The 26,009-nt window shown below is 40.9% G+C and overlaps 1 protein-coding gene across 1 annotated transcript in view; it reads right to left on the reverse strand.

The window, feature by feature from the left end:
- Positions 1 to 14,526: 14,526 nt before the first annotated feature.
- The window catches only part of LOC308335354 (plasminogen-like), a gene marked incomplete at its 5' end in the record, with an annotated part of 214,670 nt that continues 203,187 nt past the window's right edge, over positions 14,527 to 26,009 (reverse strand). The window contains 5 exons of the mRNA XM_080792373.1: positions 14,527 to 15,089; positions 16,400 to 16,533; positions 17,999 to 18,136; positions 20,210 to 20,358; positions 20,827 to 21,019. Coding sequence (XP_080648499.1) covers positions 14,856 to 15,089; positions 16,400 to 16,533; positions 17,999 to 18,136; positions 20,210 to 20,358; positions 20,827 to 21,019 — 848 coding nt within the window. The 3' untranslated portion in view covers positions 14,527 to 14,855. The remainder of the gene's footprint in view (positions 15,090 to 16,399; positions 16,534 to 17,998; positions 18,137 to 20,209; positions 20,359 to 20,826; positions 21,020 to 26,009) is intronic.

Consider the following 26,009-nt stretch of genomic DNA (forward strand, 5'->3'; position numbering starts at 1 on the left):
CAACCGAGCGCCCAATGTAAAGCCCAGGTGCACTCTGGGTGCACTTCCGCATTTGGACACCAACATTTGGTGTCCAAATGCGGAAGTGAAATGCTGAATCAGCGAAATAGACGGTACTTCCGGCAGCCTTCCGGGTGCTTCAAAACGCCACTGAGCAACTTCCACTGACATGAATAGCGGAGGGGGCGGAGCTTCGCGCTAGTTTAGTCTCTATCCTTTTAATACTCTATGGGTATAACCTATACTTTGTTATACTGTATCTTTCATGCCGGGAGCTACCACCGTCTCATAGCAACACTTTTTTTTCTCCAGAATATAAGCTTATTTTTTTACATGTTTTAATAAATAACCAATTTACCATTGAGGTGCCCACTTCTCCAGTTACCAAACAAAACACAGTGATGTCCATGTGTCACCTAGGGTGATGCAGTGTGCATTATTCTGAATGGACACGTGGGTCATGTTCAACATGAATAAACACCACTTTCAAAGGGACCCTTGTCTTTCCCTATGAATACAGACAGAATACAGACATGCAGGTGTCACAATATTTGCTAACACTTTCTGGCATTAAAGAATTGAGTATCCGTTGGATATATTTCAAGTATTGACACTACATGTGCAAGAGAAAGTCCCCTCCCCTCATTGGAAAATAATAACAAATAAATTAACATAATTATAGGTCACTGGAATTTAAGTTTGCACAAATTCTGTTTCTAACAGGTGTCTCTTCAGAGCTCCCACCGGACCCTCCCAGAACAAGCAAGCAAGCAAGCAAGAGAAAGAAGAAGGGTATGTTGTTGTTGTAGTTACCGAGTTTGACAACCTGTCTTCAGGCAGACTGTCAGTCTTTGTATTGATAGGATAAAGTTCTGGTCACCTAAGACATCAGGTTAAGACTGGCACATACTTGAATTATGAGGTTAGTTGGGTGCGAGACCAGCTTTAAAAGTGGAAAAAGTAAGCTTTGAAATGAATTCTAAAGGCCTATTCATAGTCTGGATTTTCGGTGGTGAGGTCGCCACAGCTCCGGTGGTGAGGTGACCACCGGAGCTGTAATAATGTGAAGCGGTGGTGAGTAAAAACAGAAGGGCTGGAGAGAGCGGTGGTTTGCTCTTCACTGCGTCACAGATAAATCAGACTATGAATAACGCTTACATTTGACTGACAAGCACCTTAAATTAGGGTTATCTGTTATAATTGTGGTTTGATATTAGACCCACTTCCTCTGGACAGCAGCAGAGGAAAAAGAAGCAGAGTATGTTGGTTTTTCAGATATTTGAAGTCTGCCTGAAGGCATCAGGTTGTCAAACTGTAACCACTTTTAGAAACCTGAAGACATCAGGTTAAGCACCGGCACACCATGAAGAGCTTTAAAAGTTAAGAATAAACCTGGCAGCTGACATAATTTATCCTGTTAAGCCATTCAGACTGCGATAAACATGTTGGAGATTAATCATAGTCCTAGTGACATATTTTGCGGTGTGATCCCTTATCGGCTGATCGGCCACAACGATTTGACAGCCGATTTCAATCAAGTGTATGAACTGCATACCGAATGACTACATGCAGACTTGCAGTGTGTACCTAGCCTTATTCTCATTGTTATTTTCAGCTGCATTTTTTCGTCTGTTTTGTGCCTGCTGTTAAATTATACAGTAAACAGACATGTAAAGGCTGTACTTTACAGGCACTTCAATACATGACAGGGTTGGGCAACATTATTTTTTTCATTAACAATAGTTTGGACTACCGGTACACCCTGAAAATGATTATGAACACAAATGGAAATACACGTATCCCAAAAATTAGGATCTGGAAACTGAAAGACATGCACCTTGCTCTTCAACTCGAGTGAGTTGTGAGTTATCTTTTGGTGTGCATGGACACATTCAAAGAACTATGAACTATGAAAAAGATTGCATAGCTCAGATCGAGCTTTCCAGAATCCCTTTTATTTCAAGGGATCATGAAAAACAATGGATTGCTAACTGACTATAATTTGCTTTATCTTGTTTCATGAGATAAAACTCACCTGGAGGATATCAAACCCTTGTCTTTGTCTAAATCTTATTTTTTTTTTCTCCTTCTGTTTTCCATTTTTGCATCTTTTTAGGCTGCAAACTTTGTGCTAAAACAAAGATTTTTAAATGGGACCACATAAGAGAGACAAAGAAAACAGAGGTAAGCCGTTTCATTTGACTGTGTCGAATAGTACTGGATTTACCAGTGGCTGCTGAACTGGCTAATACTTATTTTTGTCTGTTTGTGGGGCCGTCTGTAGACTGGAGAGGAGATGGCTCTCATAGTCTGGCACCCTTGCACATCATGGTAAGATCTCAGGGTTTTGTTCAGCTTTGGAAGTTTTCAAATGTGCTTCTATAAATAATCTTGTGGTACAACTATAAGAAATTATTTTAACAGTTGTGTGCATTCATGGATGTTTTACAGTGGAAAGGAATGGGACGACACCTGGGAGCCAGCCGAGGGATTCCGAAACATTTATTTTTTATTTTTTCATTTATTGTTTTATTTTTTCAATAAATTGTTTATTACAATTTCCTTCTTTGCCTATTTATAATTGACCGGCCATTTACTTCAGAATAGTTTCCTACATATGCAGTCTATTTAGAATTTCTTATATGCAAGTTGTGCAATTTTATATACTACAAGCAGCTTTATATACATGGTGGTCACCAAGCATAAGACCGTCACAGCCTTTTGGTTGCCTTATTGGTAAGGTGAAGGTGCTGTATCAATAATGGAATAATGTTTCAATGCTAAAAGCAGAAGTCCTCTTATATAATTCATTGTTGTCACCAGTGTTGAGTATATACAAGTAATATGGTATCAAGATCAATTACATTATAGATCTCAGTTGTGACACAAAGAAGACATCGCTAGACATTGTCATAGTCACAGCAAAAGACCAAGTCATTTTGTATTCTTCTGTGGATACTAGACTACCATGCCCTTCAAAGAGGAACTAGACCACTCACATTTCCAGATGTTCTGAGTAGGCACACAAGACTGACTGATCTTTTGAGCAACATACCAGTGAAAGCAGCTTGTATCAACGACCTTGAGGGCACTCAAATGATTATATTATGATTATATAGTAAATACTACTATGTGATAAGACACACTGGGCTCCTACGCAGCTGGATGGACGGGTGGCCAAACTGGCCATATACAAACCATGTAGAGAAGATGCAGTAATGCAGCATTACTTGGATAAGTGATATTGCCGTTTAGGCAATTGTAATAAGTAAAGTTACACTACTAGTTACTGGGGAACATAAAGTACAATATATTAGGCCAACACTGGTTGTCAATTTGTCACTGACATGTCTGCAGTTTTGATTGAAGTATTTATTAAAGGATTGGAGAATTGCAGTACATTTCAAGCACAACTGGATACAAAACTGTTAACCATGGACGACACCATAAATAATTACACTTGTTTACAATAGGGTCCATGTTCAATTCATAACAGTCAGTGATGGAGTGAAGTATTACAGGGACAAATAGTCTGCCTGCCTGCCTGTCTGCCTGCCAGCCTGCCTGCCTGTCTGCCTGCCTGCCTGTCTGTCTGACTGTCAGTAGTTCTCAATATTTCGAATTAGCTATACCTAATGCTTACCCCATGGATGTTACAATGCTTTACGGGCCCGCAGAATTAACCGTATCTTCCTTATTGTTCAATAAAAAAGCATTTTAACCCGATCGATGGCCATTTTTTACTATTTCTGTCAACTACGACCCTATCGGTTATGAGGTGTACTGCACGCTGATACAGTGAACGTTCGTTTAGAAAATGGCGGTCGATACGATTAAAATGCTTTTTATTAAACAATACGGAATGAACGGGTACTTCCGTGGGTCCGTCAAATATTGTAACATCTATGGCCTTGGTATAAGCAAGCATGAAGATGAACGTTTATGTAGTAAGGGCAAAATATGGAGGAAGTAAACGATATCAGCTTGGATCATTTCATTTTGATTCACAGAGGGAAGTCAGGGGAAGTCACGTGACAGACGTGGCCCAGCCACATTACATAATATCAAATAATTAAATATCTATTAATTCAATACGGTGCTCTTGTCATTTTGGCCGGCACAAAATAATACATGACTGAATAAATAAATACATATTTACATCAAAGATACATATACATTCAATGGAGGAAGATAAAATTAAATAAACTATAAACATCTCAATATTTCTAGCTTGTAGGTCTGCTATTTTTTTTAATATAATATACAATAATGATACAGTCTAAAATTTAGCTATTGTGTCTATACACAATATAGGCTACAATTACAAAAGAACATTTTAAAATGAAAGTTTGCCATGAGCGGGATTTGAACCACCTGCGAGATACAGCAATAAATTGAGAGGCAACAGCCCAGACCGCTACACTATGAAAAGGCGTAATTCACTTTAAAGAATTGTTCCACTGGACTCAAAGATCCTTTGCAACAAGAGCAGAAAAAAAAAATGCTTGCATACAGACAACGACGTAAATCAGCGCCGTTCATTATGCATTTCCATAAAGTAGATGGAAGGCATCAAATTAATTCTCACTAAGGAAATAATCAAAACGGGATTTATAACACAGGAACTATTAGAAAGTAGCTATATTATATTATATATTCGTATGCAGCGCAAGAAAGCCAGTAGTCACGTGACTTGACACATTTACCCCCAGGCACCAACTCGTCACCTTTAGCCTACCGTAGACGTCATACATTTGACAGGTCGGGTACCCTGACAGCCCTTCATACAAAGACGAGTTGGTGTTGAGAAGGGGTTGGCATGCACGCATGTGTCCTCTTTTTGGTAATTCAGAATATGGTATGCCTATCTATATTCTACTGAAACCTGCACTCTTATGTCAGAATTAGTTCAAAACACAAGTGTCCCATTGTCATAAACACAGGCATTGCTGCAGGAGTACAACAAACTCAGATAAAGTGAATCAACTTGAAATGAACCAGGTTTCGGCTCAGGGTGAACGATTTTACAGCAGGTAAATGAACCAAGATAGGCTCAGGGTGAACGACTTTACAGCAGGTAAATTAACCAAGGTAGGCTCAGGGTGAACGACTTTACAGCAGGTAAATGAACCAAGGTAGGCTCAGGGTGAACGACTTTACAGCAGGTAAATTAACCAAGGTAGGCTCAGGGTGAACAACTTTACAGCAGGTAAATGAACCAAGGTAGGCTCAGGGTTAACTACTTTACAGCAGGTAAATGAACCACGGTAGGCTCAGGGTTAACTACTTTACAGCAGGTCATTCAACCAGAGATAGACAGGTATAAATTAGCCGCAATTTGCACCCGCAATTTTTTTATAATGGGATGAATCTAGAGTTGCAATACCCTCCATTGTCTCCCCACTCATCTTTTTTGGTTTGCGATCTGCTTGTCTTAAACGACGTTAAACTCACCAACATTGCAGCTGTAGTACAAACTTGAATTATCCTCTTTCAATCTGCCGAGCTTGTTTTTCATAAAAATCCACCGTAGAGATATTATGAGCTACTTTCTGTCAAGACATCCTCTGCAAGTGATTATTTTTCTAAGTGTTGCAGTTTGGAAGCACTCGTTTTTGTTAATGGGTCGCGCTGCTGCCTCCTGCATTATGTGCAAATACGAAACAGGTGGAACGCAGGGATGTTCAGTGACGTACGACGAGTGCTTCCAAACTCCAGCACTTAGAAAAAGAATCACTTGCAGAGGATGTCTTGACAGAAAGTAGCTCATAACATCTCTACGGTGGCAGATTGAAAGAGGATAATTCAAGTTTGCCCTACAGCTGCAATTTTGGTGAGTTTAACATCGTTTAAGACAAGCAGATCGCAAACCAAAAAAGATGAATAGGAAGTGGATGGAGGGTATTGCAACTCTAGATTCATCCCATTATAAAAAAATCCAGAGTTGCAAATTGCGGCTAGGTATAAATTAACCAAGGTGGGCTCAGGGTGAACGACTTTACAGCAGGTCATTCAACCAGAGATGGACAGGTGTACGTTTAGACAGGTCTGTATAGAATTAGACAGGCCTCTTATATCAAACTTCACAAAACTCTTCCATACAAAGAAATAATGAACTGCAATCATATCCCAGGTGAAAAAGATTATAGTACATACCAACTGTAGTCTGTAACTGCCATTTTTTCCAGTTTCCAGTCTCCTTTGCAGTTACTTCGCAGGTATGGGAGTGATCCTACGCAGTACACACACAGAACATTGCAACAGATGGATGTCCAGTCTTTGATCCAGTTTGAGTGTTATTTATTTATCAGAAGTCAAAGTGAGCAGTTGAAATCATGAACATACCAGTGATGTTATTAGTAGATGTTACAAGTTTGTCTCTGTTCTTCTGCCCCTGGTAAGAAGGGTTTGCTCCCTGGTTCCCTGTGTCTAGTTCCTTCTCAGTTACCCTGTGTCACCTTATAAGTGGTCACCTTCTAGAAGCTGTGTTCCTCAACCAGGTGGTCAAAAATAATACTGGTAATAATAATACAAATAATGCCTCTCTTCTAATGGATCCTACACCAACTGGGAGAACATTTGAGCAGATGTTACAGAAACAGGAGCCTTAATCGCTGTGCTCATAATGATATGGCATGAATTGTTTGCAATGGAAACTAGTGCACTTCCTGAAAGAAGTCACATGATGTGTGTCACATGACAGCCTAGCCCCGCAAGCAGAACCCGAATGTAGTAAAGTTTCTGATACTTTTATGACTTTACTGCATTGGGTCCTGCTTCACGTGGGGCTGTCGCCAGTTACGCACAAACAAATACAATGTAAACAGGCCATGAGACGGACTTCTGCGCGCTTTTACCATGGTTATTCATGTATTGACATACGAATGTGCGAACTATAAGTACCTTACATACCATACCGACACATCTCCTGTGTCGCGGAAGCCGTTAAGTATTTTTAATCCATGATTGATTAAAAATGTCGCTTCTTCCTACCTTGTTTATTGACACCTCATTGTACCGCCTATCTGGCTAGCTAGTGGTGCTACAGCTATGACGGAGCAGATCAAAGGCAGCCCGTAGCCCGCAAAGCCAACCGCACATCGGGAGGCGGTACAATAAACGGTAAATAAACAAGAAGAAATCAAAGCGACATTTTTAATCAAACATGGATTAAAAATACTTAACGGCTTCCGCGACACAGGAGATTTTATCAGAGGTATGTAAGGTACTTATAGTTCGCACATCCGTAATCAAACACAATACAAAGCGCGGTAATAGCGAGCAGATCGAAGAAAGGTTGAGTTTTTTATATCCGCGTTCCAACAATCGCATTGGAAAATCTTAGCATGACCAGGGACCCTACGGGTCAGCCCGGTTCGGTTCGGATTGGGCTGACCCAGGGGGTTCCGAGAGGGGCTAATGACAGCCAAGGTACTGGGGCTCCTTGTGTGTGTGCTTTGCTTCCTTCAGGCAGTGTTGCCATGTCTGCTTATTATAAGCAACCTTTGACTTGTTTTTTTCTGTAAAGTCACTTGCAAATACATTATTGGTAGTTGTTTAAACCATCCATTGGTTTCCCACATTTCTTCCAGATTGTAATTGTCCACAGACATCCATCTGATCAGATTAATATGTAATTGTCCACAGACAGATTAATATGTAATTGTCCACAGACAGATTAATGTGTAATTGTCCACAGACATCCATCTGATCACATGAATATGTAATTGTCCACAGACATCCATCTGAAATGATCTTGTGCCTTTTTCATTAAAATGTTTAAAGAATATTCAAAATATTTCAATTCATTCTCAATGTGTTTTTAAATAGCAGATGTACAACCTCAAAATGTGTCGCTGCAGTGAGCTTGTAGATCAGCTATTTTCATTTGTGCTTGTTCTCATAGAACTGGCCACTTGTTTCTCTTGCAAAACTGCAGGCAACACAGCAAGAGAAAGAGGAACTTATGCACACACAAACGCAAAGACTTATGGGCTATTTCTGACGAATTCAGAAACGGGTCTCATGGTTGCAGCAAACGTATTTCCTGTTTACATGCAACCCAGCTAACATTTCCCCGCTAGCTACCGCCTCCCGCTGTCGCCTTCACAGCGTAGCACGCCCGGGCTGGCTTGGACTTCCCCCCGCTGTCGTCGTGTCAAACGATCACGCCTCAGTTAGATTTTCATTCCTCTGCGCAACAGTGTGCATTTACAGCCCTCGTGGCGCTGTCCTGAGGCTTTCCCCCCCCGCCCCTCTCTTTCTCTCTCTCTCTCTCTCTCTCTCTCTCTCTCTCTCTCTCTCTCTCTCCCCCTCTCTCCCCCTCTCTCTCTCTCTCTCTCTCTCTCTCTCTCTCTCTCTCTCTCTCTCTCTCTCAATAATAATAATAATATTATATTTTGTAGGATTATTATGATTTTTTTCTTCTTTTTTAACTATTATTGAATATAATTAAGTGGATTCTTCTTCTACTTCTTCTTGCAGCTATATTTATTTTTCATTTTTATTAATATGTACCTGCAGACTATAGTAATTGTAACGCTTTACTGTGGTACCCGTGAAGCCCCCCCCCCTCTATGGTGGGTTTCACCCGGCATGCATTGCAGAATTGCAGGCTTCTCCGTCTTCTCCGTCTGTTGTTATGGTTGTTATGAGCTAGGAAGACAAGACTCTACAACAAAGGCTTATATTTCGCCGTTTTCTCCGGAGAAATTCAGTTGAAAGGTCAGTGTATTTTTATATCTGATATATACTGTGTGTAGTGTAATTGCACGTGTTAGAATCGTTTCGATCTATTCTATATCTGTGCACGACTGCACGTAACCCTATAACGCTAGCAGAGGGAATAGATTAGCAATAGCTAGCTAGCTAGCTAATCTATTGTTTGGACGGGGGTTTGCAAACGTATAATTCATGCTATTTTAACAGGCTTAAAAACATCTAGCTCCGTTGGAAAGAAAGAGAAAGCTACTGCAGCTTAAGCGTTATGGACGGTGTTTTATATTATTTAATTTTACAGACAAACAAGATGACGTTCCAAGACCCAGACGGTGGAGGCTGGGGGTACGTTCTGAGCCATTTATTTTACTCTTCTCTCTGTTATTGTCTCCTCTAAAGGAACTCACAAAAACTGCCCTGTCTCTGCTCTGTCTGAACAGTTATTTGGTGGGAACCACTGAATTAAGTAATTACTTTTTGAAACAACTGAACGTTTTTTTACTGAAAACAAATTTCAATTTTGTATCTTTGTCTTTGTCTAAACTTCTCAGGACTGGAACCCTGCGTTCTCTACCACCCTGACCTGGTTTCTACTCCAGTTACATCATGGCAACAACAACAGCAGCTACATAACAAGGTTAAGCCATATATTTTGTGTAACTTCTGTATATATTATTGGCCTTTGGATCCTGCTGAAAATAGGCGATCTACAAGCTCTCTTGCCTCAAGTTTGCAATGTGTAACTGTGTACCATTGTTAATTTGTTACCATCATGACATTTTAAATGACCGAGGTGTAGAAGGGAGATGAGCTTGTAGATCTGCTATTTTTCAACAGCTAACGGCTTTTAAAATAATGTTTAAACCCTATGAGGCGACACAGATGCGTCCTCAGGTCTAAATGGGTTAAGGCAGTGGTTCTCACAGCCATCAAAACGTTATCCCACATTTCACAGCAGTGATGGTAGGTAGGCCTATTTCAGAATGCCTGAAATTACACTTGGTTGCATGGTGAAAATAGTCGATCTACAAGCTCACGTGTTGTGAGCCCTATACAAATGCAATCTATATCAATTTTGTATTTGATTTTGTTCAAATTGAGGAGCTCACATGGAGGAAGTGGAGATGATGGTGATGGATAAATAAAATGGATAATAAAAATGGTAAGAACATTTTCACATTTTAGCACAGGAATAGAAAATGGCTGGGTTTTACCCACAGGGCAACTGTTAAGTCATGGATCACAAGCCAGAGAAATTATTAAGGTGAAAATAATTTATTTAATTAATTCTGTGATTTCAGACGAACTGTCGCTGGAGGAAGACCTATCGACTTCAAATGCAACCTCTGCTGGAAAGGCTACCACCAGTCGGGTTTCCCTGACCCTCTACTATACGCAACATCCAGACCTCAAGGAACGCACCCAGCTTTCCGTGCTCGGACATACAGACACGGGGACATACACACATTGCTACGCTCAGAAACTCCTGACTCCACTCAGAAGAGAATTGGTGTTTTAAAGACATAAGCACTTAAACTTGAGAACTGATATGTCTTCTAAATCCTCACAGATTTTAGTTAAAACAATTGCTGCAAAAGAATATATATTTACAGATTTGTGCCACATTTTCACGATGTTTCAAAATTAGCAAATCTACAAACTCGTTTTCAACAGCTTACAGCTTTTTAAATAATGGTTAACCCATTCTGACCTGAGATCAGATTCATACGAGGTTTCCACTGGACACACACTGGTCTGATTAACCCCATTCTGAGCTGAGATCAGATTCTAAAAAATGTCAGTCGTTCTTCGATTTTTCAAAAATAGCAGACCTACAAGCTCGTATCGCGCCACTCGGTGGCGCGATATGAGCTTGTAGATCTGCTATTTTTCAATAGGTAAAGCATAACATGATGCTAACACCAAAATGGGTGCCCGGTCAGAATGGGTTAAAGTGGCTAAAACCAGGGGATCTTGGACTTCAGTGACAGGGACCTGGGGTCTGAGAGCCGGAGACGTTGGACAGGGTGCATTTTGGAACTTCTGCTGGCGGCCACCACCAGTCAGGCTTCATAAAGGAAGGAAACGGACAGGCACGGCAGGCAGCTCATCAAATGGTGGTCCGTGGCTCAAATGCTGAGTAACTTTGGCATGAAAAGGGTTCAAACCCACCGCTATAGGGGTTTCCAAATGGACTCTTGAACGTATGCTGCACGATTTCTTGCTCAAAAGGTGAATCTCGATTGTGTGTTCTGTTTATTGCTGTGTAACTGTTATTGCAACATTACTGGGCCTACATAACTAACTCCACACAGAATAGACTTGGTGTTTTATAGAAATTAAACTTGAGAACTGATTCCACAAAATGTCTTCTAAATCCTCGCAGATTTTAGTTAAAACGTTCACTGTGTTTGGGCCACATTTTCACGATTTTTCAAAAATAGCAAATCTACAAGCTCGTGAGCTTGTAAATGGTTAAAGTGTTTGAATGGTATGACTGTTTTCTGAAAAGCCTAGATGTTTCTGTATCATTGGTGTTCAAACGATTTACTCCAATCTGAAAATATGTTGTTCCAGGGACCGCGCTACGAGCTTGTAGGTCTGCTATTTAGTTTTATCCTGAAAATGTGCAAATCTTTGAATATATATTGTTTCAGAGCAAACGTTTTTAAACTCATCTTTGCTTCTGGGTAGTCCCTGGAACAACATATTTTCAGATACTGTAGGTGTCTGTGGCCAATTTCATAATATTTCTGGGGTCCTTGACATAACATAATTTGAGAACCACTAATATAGAAACATAGGTTTTTCAGAAAACTGTGGAAATGTGGACACAATCTTATCCAACATGTTCTGGTGGTTTCAGGAAAGTTGGTGTTTTATAGATTTTAGAAGCCAGTGGTTCTCAAAGAGTGGTCTTAAAGTGCATTCTCAGCAAAATGACATAAAAATCAACCACTTGTATTCTAAACTTGGTTGTTTACATATTTTGTCTATGTGCCTAAATGATTTCATTGTAACCTTTTTTTTTTCCTAATAAAGAAACAAAATTAAGTATACATTTGCTGCTTTATTTTGTTTCTATAAATATGTGGGAGGGAGGTGAGCATGGGGGAGGAGGGGTGCGGGGTCGCAATATATATGGAGGGGGGGGGTGTCATAAGACAGCTCCACGCTGTCCTGCTGCTGCCTTCGGTAGCTGACGTTCGAGTCGCGGCAGAGAAGCGGGGCGCCGGCTACACGCGCGTCGGCGCGCACGGCACACGCTGATCAAGAACGACGCGGCCACATCGTGCGGCGCGCCCGGCGGAGGACACGATCGGCGGCGCGCGGGGACCGCCTCACGCAGGCGGCGCGCCATGACTTGCTAGCTGGGAAGGTGCCTGGGGTGCATACTTAGTTTAGACTAGTCATTGATTTAGGTGTGCTGCCCCGTGGGAGGTTATGGTAACTGTTATGATAAAAGCACAGGTCTGCTGCAAAGGTGATATTCATGTATGAAATGGTAAACTTTCCAAACATCAATCTTTCATCAAATTTAGAGGCCCTCATCTATGGAACGCTAGATGCTTCAATTAAACCCTCCATTATCCTTAGGCCAATATTCTAAAAACATCGAAAGAAATATCTTATTTCTTCCTCTCTTTAGATTACATGTTTTACTTTGATGCGTTATATTTTCTATATACTGTGTGTGTGTGTGTGTGTGTCTCTCTCTCTCTCTCTCTCTCTCTCTCTCTCACCAACAGAGCAGAATCCCAAACAGCTGTAGCCAACCGGTAGGAACCACATTAAGCCCAGATCTATTTCAGTGTAGTTGGGGGGAAATAATTAACCAGCATGTTTGTTCGGCTAATTAATCAATTACCACTCACAGTATTATAGTAGCAGAATTATCTCGTTAAAACTAACTTTGACTTTTAGAAAAAAAACTATTTGCGGTATAATACCCTGCATTCTCAAATATAATGAATAACATCTTGACAATACACCGATATCGCGTAACGTCGAGTAGCCTACTAATTATAGCTATTTGTATAACATGCTCACTGCATGTTGATTGTACTAAACATGCATGTTAAACATTTTGCGCAATAGTCTATAAGCCTATGAGCTTATTCAAAGGATGCTATGTATAGGCCTACAATTTAACTCGTTATGTGGCCTATAATTAAAATAAATAGAACACAGATCATAAGTAGGTCTCTATAAAGCCCTTTTAATTTAGTCCTACACACTTTTATTTTAGATAATGACCTTACAAATAGTAATTCAACCTTTATTTTAGATAATGACCCTACAACTAGTGATAAAATGTTTTTAATGTTCTGTACTGAGGTAAAAAAAAAAACGAATGCTTTTTTTTAACGTTGCCAAATTTGCCTTAGTTTATATATTCTCTGAAGTATATAGCCTTATATCTATTTTATCTGACATAACAGGCCTCAAACGAAGGAAAATCTATAATAATAATAAGACGTATTAAGCTTTATTCGTCCTAGATAATGAACGACGGAGTGTGGCGGTGAAGGCAAGCCTTATTATACATGAAGTGATAAAGTATAGCCTCGATCAAGTTCAAGTTCACATACAGAGCGACCACTGTCATAGTGTCCCCCTACCGGTGGAGAATGCACAGACAGATTGTGCATGTGCAAATGAAGGCAAATGTTATAACCAGAAACCTAATTGCTTCCTAGCCGAGAGAGAGAGAGAGAGATCGGGACACGCAAATATAGAAAAGAAAGCATGCGTTTAAAACCCTATACAGCAATAAAGGGACGTGTTTTCATTCGCTTCTCTTTTTACCTTGTCTGAAACTTCGTCTCGTCTCTCCCCAACCATGCACTAAATTCTATAGAGAGCTAATGATTTGAAGAGGTTTCCTTCCCTATACATTCTTTGTTTTATTGTTTTTTTACATAGGCTACTAGTTGTTTACATGTCATGGCAATAAAGGCTTCTGATTCTGATTCGGAAGTAATATTACTTATTTCTAAAGTATAACTAGTAATAGCTAATAATTATGTAATGTGACTCTGTTTGATACAGAGACAGTCATGGCGGCAATACTAACTGTTCAGGTCAGTAGAGAAAAACTTAAAAAAAAAAGTAATAATAATAATAGCACAGGCAGAACCTTCACTGCTAGAGCATGACTGAAATAAATGTCAGAGCTGTAAATATGAAATGAATATGTAGCTAGGTGTAATGTTAGATGGATTTTCTTAGCTAGATTTGCTATATGGGTAAAATAATCAATCAATCAAATCAGTTAGACATGGTGAGGAACAAGTAGGTTGACGTGTGCTTCCATGAAGTAGGCTACTGAAGAAAAAAACAAACAGTCAATCAAGTCAATTTATTCATTATTGCTGAATCAGTTTTCTCATGGCACTTCAAGACCATACCTACGTCATTCACCCAACAGTTCCAAGGACAAACTGTCCTTTTCACAATGCATTATGGGACAACTTCAAGGTATATAGGCCTAAAGGGTAGTGTGATATTCTTTGGTTAAAACAAAAAAAAAAGTTAAAAGGTTAAAGCATTATATTGTGACAGTAATCATTGCTATAGGGCAGTGGTTTTCAACCCTTTTCATAGCAAGGTCCATTATTTATTTGGCATTTGAGCCACGGAACCACCATTTTATGAGATTTAGCCTCAATATTTTGTTATCATAAGATTTTGTCCACCATTCCATGCTGTGTTGATGTGGTACCATAGGAGATAACAGGCAAATAACACTTCTTCTACATTCTCTAATTGTGTAGACCTCTTGTAAATTAAGTAATGCAGATTTTTAACAATATTTTAACTCTTGAGCGTGTATCCAAATGAACCCAAACGGGTCCACGTGTTTTCATTTTACACTCTCAAGTGTTAAAGATCTATAGCCTAAGGGTCCATTTGGTTACCAACTCTCTATCATTTAGCTGGGGACCACCTGGAACCCCCTCAAGGTTGAGACCACTGGTTGAGAACCATTGCTCTCCAGCTCTTTAAGAAACAGAAAATACATTTTCAGGTATTAGTGACACATTTTCAGCCAATCAGGTCAGGATAGAGAGAGAGGAAATGAGATATCTGGCTGGAAAGACCTTGGCAACTAGTTAGAGAAAATTAGCGAAATATCAGCCAAATCTTGAATTATCACCATAGTCATAGTCATCCTTCACAAGGACACTCTGTGTCCTGCATGGTGTTCCGTGGTGATGGATGCAACCAGAAATCCAGTCAACATATTTGTAGACGTTGGCGTAGACGCCGGGTACGGCAGCACCGCATGTGGCGCTCCCCCAGCTCACCAAGCCTGCCATGTAGTAAACCCCATCGTCCTTACACATCAGGGGTCCGCCCGAATCCCCCTAAGAGACAGGATGTAAGGATGCATTCTATTATAGCCTACTACACCTTTAAATGCATCCTCTCATTCTATTATAGCCTACTACACGTTTAAATTCATCCTTTCATTCTATTATAGCCTACTACACCTTTAAATTCATCCTTTCATTCTATTATAGCCTACTACACCTTTAAATGCATCCTTTCATTCTATTATAGCCTACTACACATTTAAATTCATCCTTTCATTCTATTATAGCCTACTACACCTTTAAATGCATCCTTTTATTCTATTATAGCCTACTACACCTTTAAATTCATCCTTTCATTCTATTATAGCCTACTACACCTTTAAATTCATCCTTTCATTATATTATTGCCTACTACACCTTTAAATTCATCCTTTCATTCTATTATAGCCTACTACACCTTTAAATTCATCCTTTCATTCTATTATAGCCTACTACACCTTTAAATGCATCCTTTCATTCTATCATAGCCTACTACACCTTTAAATTCATCCTTTCATTATATTATAGCCTACTACACCTTTAAATGCATCCTTTCATTATATTATAGCCTACTACACCTTTAAATTCATCCTTTCATTCTATTATAGCCTACTACACCTTTAAATTCATCCTTTCATTCTATTATAGCCTACTACACCTTTAAATTCATCCTTTCATTCTATTATAGCCTACTACACCTTTAAATTCAAGGCATTCCTTGAGAAGATTTACAAAATGTTTCCTACTACTATTTATACACCAGTAAACTATAATATATACTGTATGCGTCGCTTTAGGTGGACACGACTACGGCACTCGGTCGCATTCACACCTCTACTTCACCTCTACTTCGGTACACTCGATGCGATTGGGGGGTGGAGTTTGAATCATTCTTGCATAATATACAATTTGCTGCGTTTGCGTTCACGCTGCGCTGTATAACAAGGAACCGCAGCAAGGCACTTTATCAATGTGTTCAATTCATAAACTACACAGTGAAATATATGGTGTTAAAATTATACTGATCATGCTGAGCTATGTGTTGAAGTTTGAAGTAGGCCTATAGGCTATTTGAAGAAAGTCCCCACTGGGATCCCCACACACAGTGACAGCGCTCCATACGCACAGACCACACAGACCAAACATGCTGTACACTGCAGTGTTTTTTTGTTTCCTTAATGGATCATTGCCAGTGCTAGCGCGCCAGTGCCAGACGGTTTTAAAAAATAACCAAAAATGGCCGACAGGATTAATTTTAAGTTGCAGTATAACATCCTGGTGTGAAGGTGACCTAATACACTCACGCACCCACGCACACTTACACTACAGGAGCCAACTTTTCCCAACTTGTCTCCTGCACAGATCATGGTGCCGTCCAGGTTTGTATGGAACTCCTGACAACGCTCGTCAGACATCATGGAAAGCTGGCCATGTGACATGTTGTGTGGGTGGTCAGCTGAGGAAGAAGAACACACACACAGACAGCTCAGCTAAAAATCCTTCTAGGACATATCATTTCAGCTTTTCCTCCCATGTATTGTTATATGGAGCATATAGGGCCAGGGCATAGCAGTGGCGGCAATTTTATGGTGCCACTCACAAATAGGCCATTTATTAAATAAATGTATATATATATATATATATATATATATATATATATATATATATATATATATATAAAACCGTGGGAGGTGCAACTCTAGTTAGCAGGCATAGACATCAAAAAAGGACTGCACACTCCAGGGAACAGAGACGGACAACTTACTGCATCAACTTATTTATTAGCACGACGCGTTTCGCCGTGAGCTTCGTCAGGCAAGCAGCTATAAACTACACAGGTTCATCCCGATGTTCTGGGCATCTTTGTAAAGTTAGTGTTAGTAAAGAGCAGGTAAAAGAGTAACGTTTGAGCAGACTATCAGTCACTCTACCATTCAATGTAGTAGAAACCTCTGAGTTTACACCGCAGATATGTCGTCTCTGCCTACAGGAAATACGTTCGCTGTGACCAGGGGACCCGTTTCTGAATCGGTCTATACTATAGACCGATTCAGAAACGACATGTAGCCTATAGACTCTATAGGCTACATGTCCTTTAGTTCATACTGCGGAACATAGTTACCCACAGTCTTTTCTCTAGCGCCACCATTAGGCCAAACCCTCCAGTTGTACAAAAGTAACTCAAAATGCATGATACTGGACACTTCATCATGGCATTTCCTTGGTAATGTTTAACACTGCTAGAAGCCATTTGAACATTGAAGGATAATGTTTAACACTGCTGGAAGCCATTTGAACATTGAAGGATAAAGTTTAACACTGCTGGAAGCCATTTGAACATTGAAGGATAATGTTTAACACTGCTGGAAGCCATTTGAACATTGAAGGATAATGTTTAACACTGCTGGAAGCCATTTGAACATCGAAGGATAATGTTTAACACTGCTGGAAGCCATTTGAACATCGAAGGATAATGTTTAACACTGCTGGAAGCCATTTGAACATTGAAGGATAATGTTTAACACTGCTGGAAGCCATTTGAACATTGAAGGACACAGTGGAATAATAGAATAAAGAACTCTATTAAGAGACAAACTGCATCTGTACAGTAACTGCTACATTATACGATACATGTACATGGGCAATTATACCTTATATAGATAGACTAGTGCAGCTATTATTTAAGGTGTGATTAGTGGTTGGATACGTACCATCTATAGTTTAAGGTGTGATTAGTGGTTGGATACGTACCATCTATAGTTTAAGGTGTGATTAGTGGTTGGATACGTACCATCTATAGTTTAAGGTGTGATTAGTGGTTGGATACGTAGCATCTATAGTTTAAGGTGTGATTAGTGGTTGGATACGTACCATCTATAGTTTAAGGTGTGATTAGTGGTAGTCAGTGGTTGGATACGTACCATCTTTAGTTTTGCCCCATCCAGCGACCACACACGGGTATCCATCGGGGAAGAGCTGGTTTGGCAGACAGGCATATTTAACATAGCTGGTTTCCTTGGCACAGAACGGGTCATCGGTGAATTCCAGCTGGAGTAATGCTGAGACACAGGAAACAGAATAGAACAGTAAATAATAATACGGCGGTGGCTCAGGGGTAGAGTGACTGGATGGTAAACGCAAGGTTTCCAGTTGGAACCCGGGGTTCAGGGGACCTTAGTATAATCTGATAGACAGAAGGAATTGACTTTAAATGTCGTGAGACATGGCTGAAGCATTTCCGGGGGTCCTCAGCCCAAAAGGTTGAGAACCCGTGATCTATAGATAACATCACCTGTACCACTTGTTATCTAGACACCAGTAAGAACCCCTGATCTCTCTAAAACTGCCTCCCCCTGGCCAGCCGGGGCGCCTGATGGAGGGGAAAGGAACTGGTCGGAATAACGTGTCCCTTCCACGCGCTATGACGGAATAACGTGTCCCTTCCACGCGCTACGTCGGAATAACGTGTCCCTTCCACGCGCTACGTCCGGCCGGGGAAATTCCCGTGTCAGAGTTCTGTGTCAGGGTTGCCCAAATATGGAGTGTTGTTGTGATGTCAGAACAGGCCAGCCGACTCGACACCGGGCACTGCACTCCCTGTGGGGGTGTGGAACACTGCCCCCCTGTGGGGGTGTGGAACACTGCCCTCCTGTGGGGGTGTGGAACACTCCCTGTGGGGGTGTGGAACACTCCCCCCTGTGGGGGTGTGGAACGACACCGGGCACTTCCCTCCCTCCCTGTGGGGGTGTGGAACACTGCCCCCCTGTGGGGGTGTGGAACACTCCCTGTGGGGGTGTGGAACACTCCCTGTGGGGGTGTGGAACACTGCCCCCCTGTGGGGGTGTGGAACACTACCTGTGGGGGTGTGGAACACTCCCTGTGGGGGTGTGGAACACTGCCCCCCTGTGGGGGTGTGGAACACTCCCTGTGGGGGTGTGGAACACTGCCCCCCTGTGGGGGTGTGGAACGCGTGTGGGGCGGAGCGGTTCTGGAGTTACGTGCCTTACAGCCGTCCGTACACACCAGTGTTGTTTTTGGCAGAAAATTAGTTGTCACTTAGTGAATTAGTGTTGGTTTAGTTTTAGTCGACTAATTGTCATGAGATTTTAGTCGACTAAATCTACGGTCGATTTAGTCGACTAAATGTATTTTGTCGGGCCTTGATGCCTTGAAAATAGCCGATCTACAAGCGCGACGCGTTGTGAGCTTGTAGATCGGCTATTTTCAGCATGCAACCAAATGTAAAATGACTTGTACTGGGGGCTCCATTTTCTTCACCGCTAAACCCCTTATCCCTAAACTTCTTTGCCTTTTTTGAAAGACATTTTTGAATAGTTCAACTAGTCAATCTACTGTACATTGACAAGCTTGTAGACTGGCCATTTTAACTATTCAAAAATGATTTGCAAAATAGTTAAAAAAAGGCAACGAAGTTTAGGAATAAGGGCTTTAGTGCTGACGAAAATGGAGCCCTGGATCTCTTGTCCACTAGTCCCTTCCTAACATTTTAGTCTAGTTTTTATTTGTTGACGAAATTGTCAGTATATTTAGTCTGTTTTAGTCATCATAGCTTAGTTTTAATTTAGTTTCCAATAGTTTTTGTCAGTGGAAAAATGTAGTCGACGAACATTTTTCGTCTTAGTTTTAGTCGATGAAATCAACACTGGTACACACGTACTGTACAGACATACAGACAGACAGACGTACAGACAGACAGACGTACAGACAGACAGACAGACATACAGACAGACAGACGTACAGACAGACAGACGTACAGACAGACGTACAGAAAGACAGACGTACAGACAGACGTACGGACGTACAGACAGACAGACGTACAGACAGACAGACGTACAGACAGACGTACAGACAGACAGACAGACATACAGAGATAACACCAGATTAACCCATTTTGAGCGGGAACCGCTTTTGGTGATTAATTACATATATATTATGTTATAATTTAGCTATTGAAAAAAAAGAAAAATCGTTAAAATGTGCCTCAAATCTTTCCGAAAATTGTCATGATTTAGAAAACTTTTTTTTTTTATTTCGACGTCAGGCCTGAATGGGTTAAGGTAAGAAATCAGCTCGTCTGTAAAAGAAGACATACAGTAAATTAATGGCCTCACCAATGTCATAAGTAGCAACACCAATGTTGCCTATTTTCCTGTAATCCACATAAACAAAGTCTCTCTTCACGGAGATGACCTGGTCTGATTCTTCTTTGCTCCCGATGTCCACTCCCCCCACGACCACCTGCATGTCCTTGGTGCTGTTACTGGAGAAACAAGCAAGTCAGTAATTAAGACCACCTGTGCATGTTAGCGCCTTAGAGTATATATGAATAGAGACGGCACCCGGAGGCGAAATGGACATAGTGGCCGACTTTGGTATTGCAGCTCGAGCCAGCGCTGGTCCGTTGACTATCATTGCGCATGTTCATGTTATTGGGCCATGACACGTGAACGAATGTTTCATGCGTGAACACGCACAAACGGCACAATGATAGTCAACGACCAGCGCGTTCATGTTATTGGGGCAATCCATCCCAGAATGCACTTGTTCCTAGGAGTGAAATCGCCTCATGTGCTTTTGAGCAACTTAATGCAAGTGGATGGGAGGAGGAATCCGGTGCCGTCTCTATTCATATATACTCTAATGTTAGCATTTAGAGCAGCTCATGTTACCACATGTTAGCATTTAGAGCAGCTCATGTTACCACATGTTAGCATTTAGAGCAGCTTACATGCAGTGAGCAGCAGTGAGGACCCAACAGGACGCGATGAGGACGCCTCCACAGGCGTGTCTGAACGCGTTAGATGAGCCTTTGTCTCTGTGCTGCAGGGACACCTGCCACGGATGGTCTCCAGGACGGGACAGAGTGCCTCCGCTGATCCTGAGTTCATTGCCGGTCGGGTCCGTGAGCCTGCCGCACTGGCCTGGGTCAAATGGAGACAACTAGCATGAGAGCCAGGGAGATAAGTCTGTGTGTGTGTGTGTGTGTGTGTGTGTGTGTGTGTGTGTGTGTGTGTGTGTGTGTGGTGTGTGTGTGTGTGTGTGTGTGTGTGTGGTACATGAACATGCATTTTGTAGGCTAGGAAATTCAAGATTTGTTTTTATCGACCATTATTTGGGAAATGACCTGGTCATGTATGATGCAGTCTGACACATCGATGTTGAAATGACCTGGTCATGCATGATGCAGTCTGACACATCGATGTTGAAATGACCTGGTCATGTATGATGCAGTCTGACGCATCGATGTTGTCAGTTACTACTGAGTAGAAATGACCTGGGGCCCCTTCCACGAAACTTGGATTAGAGATTAAGCCGGGCTTTAACACATATCCTGGCTTAATATATCCTGGATCAGTGCTTAACCGGTTTCATGAAAGCTGGTTGATCTTGCCAGATTAACTTAACCAGTTAACCTATGTTGAGGCTTGATTCGGTTTCATGAAAGTGATGCTACATTAGTTACCATGGAAACTAATGCTTTGGATTTAGCCTGCTCCGAACCAGGCTAACAGACAGGTTTAACCTAATCCTGATGTCTTTACTGTTCATTACCCTTTTACTGCCACCATTTATTGAGAAATTAGGACCTAATTCACGCCAGCATTTTTTAAATTTGAGCTCTTATTTTGAAAAGCCACATTTTGCCTCAACCGGAAGTGGGCTTATCCCTGCCAGCTTTACGTTGCCAAGACAACCTTTGTTTACATGATCGCATCCAGGCCGGTACACTATAGCCCTCCACAACGTCGGCTCGTGCCGTCAAAGAAACGCTGTTTTGACCAAAAATGCCATCTGGGACAAGGAATAGGAGATACAGGCGATTGAAAGAAACGGATAGAATGGATTCTTATGGCGACGACGATCTAAGATGAACGATCCAGTGCTGTGCTAACAACACAGCTAGCTAACCGGCTAACGTAAGTAGCATTATGGCTCGATCGATCAAATGCACAATTGCCGAAGGGCTCAGCAATGGCGGCAAGTGTTAATATCAAAATTAGGCTTCAATTGCCGAAGACCTTCGGCAATCGCGGCAAGGGGGTTAAGCAGTCAACTGATCACAAACCAATGATGTTTTCCAGATGTATTCAATTATTATGGGTTTATGTTGCCTTATTTGTATCGGTCTGCATTAAAGGACTAATTTAAGCACTATATAAAATCAAATAACCAAAATATATAGGCTGCACAACATCATGACAGCTTGTGAGCTTGTAGATCAGCTGCTTTTGGTGAATGTTCCCCATGAATAGGTTTGCTGTCGTGCAAGTGCACGGTTAAGAATAATTATTATATTATTATTATTTTTTTTTGTAAAAGTGAAAACCACTAAAAATTACCATTACTCATTGTTTTACAACATATTACCATTGTAACGTTTCACCCACTACTAGTCCTACATACTTACACCTAGAAACCCCATTCAAACCTATTTAGGTTCATCCTACGGTGGACATGTGTGCCTGAAAAGGAATCTTTGAAATGTTTCATAGTTTTAGAAATATAGTGCTTTCAAATTTGAGACATTTATAGGCAGATAGTGGCACTTAAAAAAATCACTTTCACCTAGAAACTCCATTCACACTTTGTAAAATTCAGCTTACTGTGGAGACACATGCTGGAACTTTTTACTTTGAAATGTTTTGTAGTTTATGAGTTATTTAACTTAAACGCCCAATGCATTCACAATGGCAATAGCACAAACTTTGGCATGCTACATGAACCCATGACCCTCACCAGTCTGGCCCCTGTCTGGACAACAACCCCCTTCCCCAAAGGTAGCTCCCTCAGAGGAGGGAGTTATGGCCAAATATCACAATGCGACAATATCATTATGCTTACAATATTAAGAATTCTGTTTTAAGTTAATAGTAGTGGTAAAATGTAAACTATATTTTTGGGGTAGTTAATCATTCAGTCTATCCACTATTGAGAGTATGTTCTCTTTAATTACAGCAGCAGTATTTATTTTAGAAGCTTAAATCCTTGTATCAGTAAGTCTTGAATAGATTAGTAAAGATAATGAGATATACAGAAGGGGGCTATAATGCAACTATTAAGGATGCAAACTGCCTTAATACCCCATGAAGAAGAAGGATCAGTAAATCCGTGATCCTCATAATGGGTCTAGAGACAAAAAGCCAGACTGTCTATTAAGCCAGGCTTGCTGATCCCGGCTCGCCAAATCCGCCAATTCTGAGCCTCGCTTGGCTTTAGTGGAACGGAATAAACCAGGCTGTAAAGATCAGGATTTAAAAAGCCTGGCTTTGGCCTATATCCTGGATTAGTTAATACAATATAACAGGCCCCTGGTCATGTATGATGCAGTCTGACACATGGATGTTGAAATGACCTGGTCATGTATGATGCAGTCTGACACATGGATGTTGAAATGACCTGGTCATGTATGATGCAGTCTGACACATGGATGTTGAAATGGCCTGGTCATGTATGATGCAGTCTGACACATGGATGTTGAAATGACCTGGTCATGTATGATGCAGTCTGACACATGGATGTTGAAATGACCTGGTCATGTATGATGCAGTCTGACACATGGATGTTGAAATGACCTGGTCATGTATGATGCAGTCTGACACATGGATGTTGAAATGACCTGGTCATGTATGATGCAGTCTGACACATGGATGTTGAAATGACCTGGTCATGTATGATGCAGTCTGACACATGGATGTTGTCAGTTACTACTGAGTAGTCGGATGTCAAGAACTTCCACAGAAAAGTTAGAATTTCAAGGGAAAGTGTAAAACATCGTGTTACTGCGGCGCAGTGTTTAATCGCCTGGTAGAGACAGATATGATCAATTAAACTTACCGTAATATCAAAAAACAACAACAGCCATTAAGTCATCAATAATGTTTTTAGAACATAGTTCATTCTAAGTAATTGTAACTTGGCAGGGATTCATCGTTTGGCAAAGTGCTGTTCACTATTTAAAGGTATATTCAGTGATTTCACTTAATTCAAATATCACTTCTTTTTTTGTTTTGTTGTGATAATCCTCTCTACTATAGAGTGTGCTGACCATATAAGGAGTTCCTCCCTGTCCCCAGTTAACCCCTGGGGGTCAAAAAAACGTAGGTTTCGTTTTTGGCTCTCTATCCTGATTGGATGAAAGGCTTTGCCTCCTAGCCAAAAACGAAACCTACGGTTTTTTGAGTGAAATCACTGATATACCTTTAATTTACAATTACAATTTACAATTTAGGCATTTGACAGACGCTCTTAATCCAGAGCGATTTACATTAAGCAAGAACAAAAGCATGGCAATACATCACATAAAAGCATTTATCATGAAACATGCGTATAAGCTAAGAAAGTAACAGTGGAATATCTATATAATGAAACTATACATATAAACTATACATATATACTACTATGCTATAAATATGTACTATGGCGTGCTATGACTACATACAATGCAATTCTAGTGCTGTCTACATAACATGCTATAAGTCTGTATCAAATGCTATCTAAGTCTACAGAAATGCTATCTAAGGGGGTAGGGTAAGTGCTATGGGCCATGATGGAGTCTGAAAAGGTGGGTTTTCAGACTACGGCGGAAGTTTGGGAGTGATGCTGCAGTTCTGACTGCAATGGGAAGTGCATTCCACAGTTTTGGAGCCAGAAGGGAGAAGAGTTTGGGACGTGTGGAGCGTTGTCCCGGCGTTTTTAGTGAGGGTACTTCCAGCTTCCCTGCGTTGGCTGATCTGAGTGCGCGGGAGGGTTTGTAGGGTTCGATCATACTTGCAAGATATGGGGGAGCCATACCTTTGGTTGCTTTGAATGCCAGCATCAGAGTTTTGTATTCTGTGCGGGCAGCGACCGGGAGCCAGTGGAGGGAGCGGAGCAGGGGGGAGACATGTGATATTTTGGCTTGTTGAAGACCAAGCGAGCTGCGGCATTTTGGATCAGCTGGAGAGGCTTAAGTGCACATGCTGGTAGGCCAGTAAGGAGGGAGTTACAATAGTCGAGTTTTGATATTTTAATATGCAGGATTTACACCCGGGTTCTGTGCGCGCACCACTGGTCGCATAGAGTGTGTGGCATAGAAATGGTATTCACTCCTTCAAAGAACTTTATATTGATTTCTACAGATACGACATTTTTTAACACAACACACTGCTTCATTTCCAAACATACCTCCCAACTCATCAATGGAATCTATATTTCTACCTGACCCATTGCTCAAAGGAGGTGTTTCTATTATTTATAATTCTCTCTTATGTTTAGATAATAATGCCTCCTTGGAGTATTTAAAAACTGCTTGGGAAAACGATTTAGGAATATCTATCACTGACGAGCAATGGTCTACATCTCAAAAGTTTTGGCACTCTTCTTCAGTATGTGCCAGGCACGGTCTTATACAGTTTAAAATATTACACAGGTTACATTTGTTCAAAGGAAAAATCAACAGAATGTATCCAAATGTGAATCCAGCCTGCGACAGATGTGGCCAGGCGCCGGCCACTCTAGCTCATATGTTCTGGCATTGCACTAAACTCACATCATATTGGCAAAGTATATTTAAATCACTGTCAGACATTGTTGAAAGACCTTTTGACGCGGATCCACTGACAGCAGTTCTGGGAGTCAGGGGGCCCGGGGTCAAACTGTTTAATAAAAAAGGAATTGCGTGTTTTTTTCGTTGTTTTATTTTTTCTCATTTAAAAAAGAATGTCTGTAATTCACTTAATTTACAACAACATGTTGGAAAAGTTTGAGAGCAAGAGTGTCTGTTCTGTTGTCTGTTTTGTTTGTCTGTTCACACTTGTCATTGTTTAACTGTTTTTTTGTTTTTTCACATTTATATGTATTTTTTATTATGTATTGTATGTGGAACATTTACATTGCCTGTTATTTTTTTCATTTTTATAATTGAACTCATTA

The sequence above is a fragment of the Protomyctophum bolini genome (assembly GCF_963924005.1).
Source record: "Protomyctophum bolini genome assembly, chromosome: 20".
Taxonomy (NCBI): Eukaryota; Metazoa; Chordata; class Actinopteri; order Myctophiformes; family Myctophidae; genus Protomyctophum; species Protomyctophum bolini.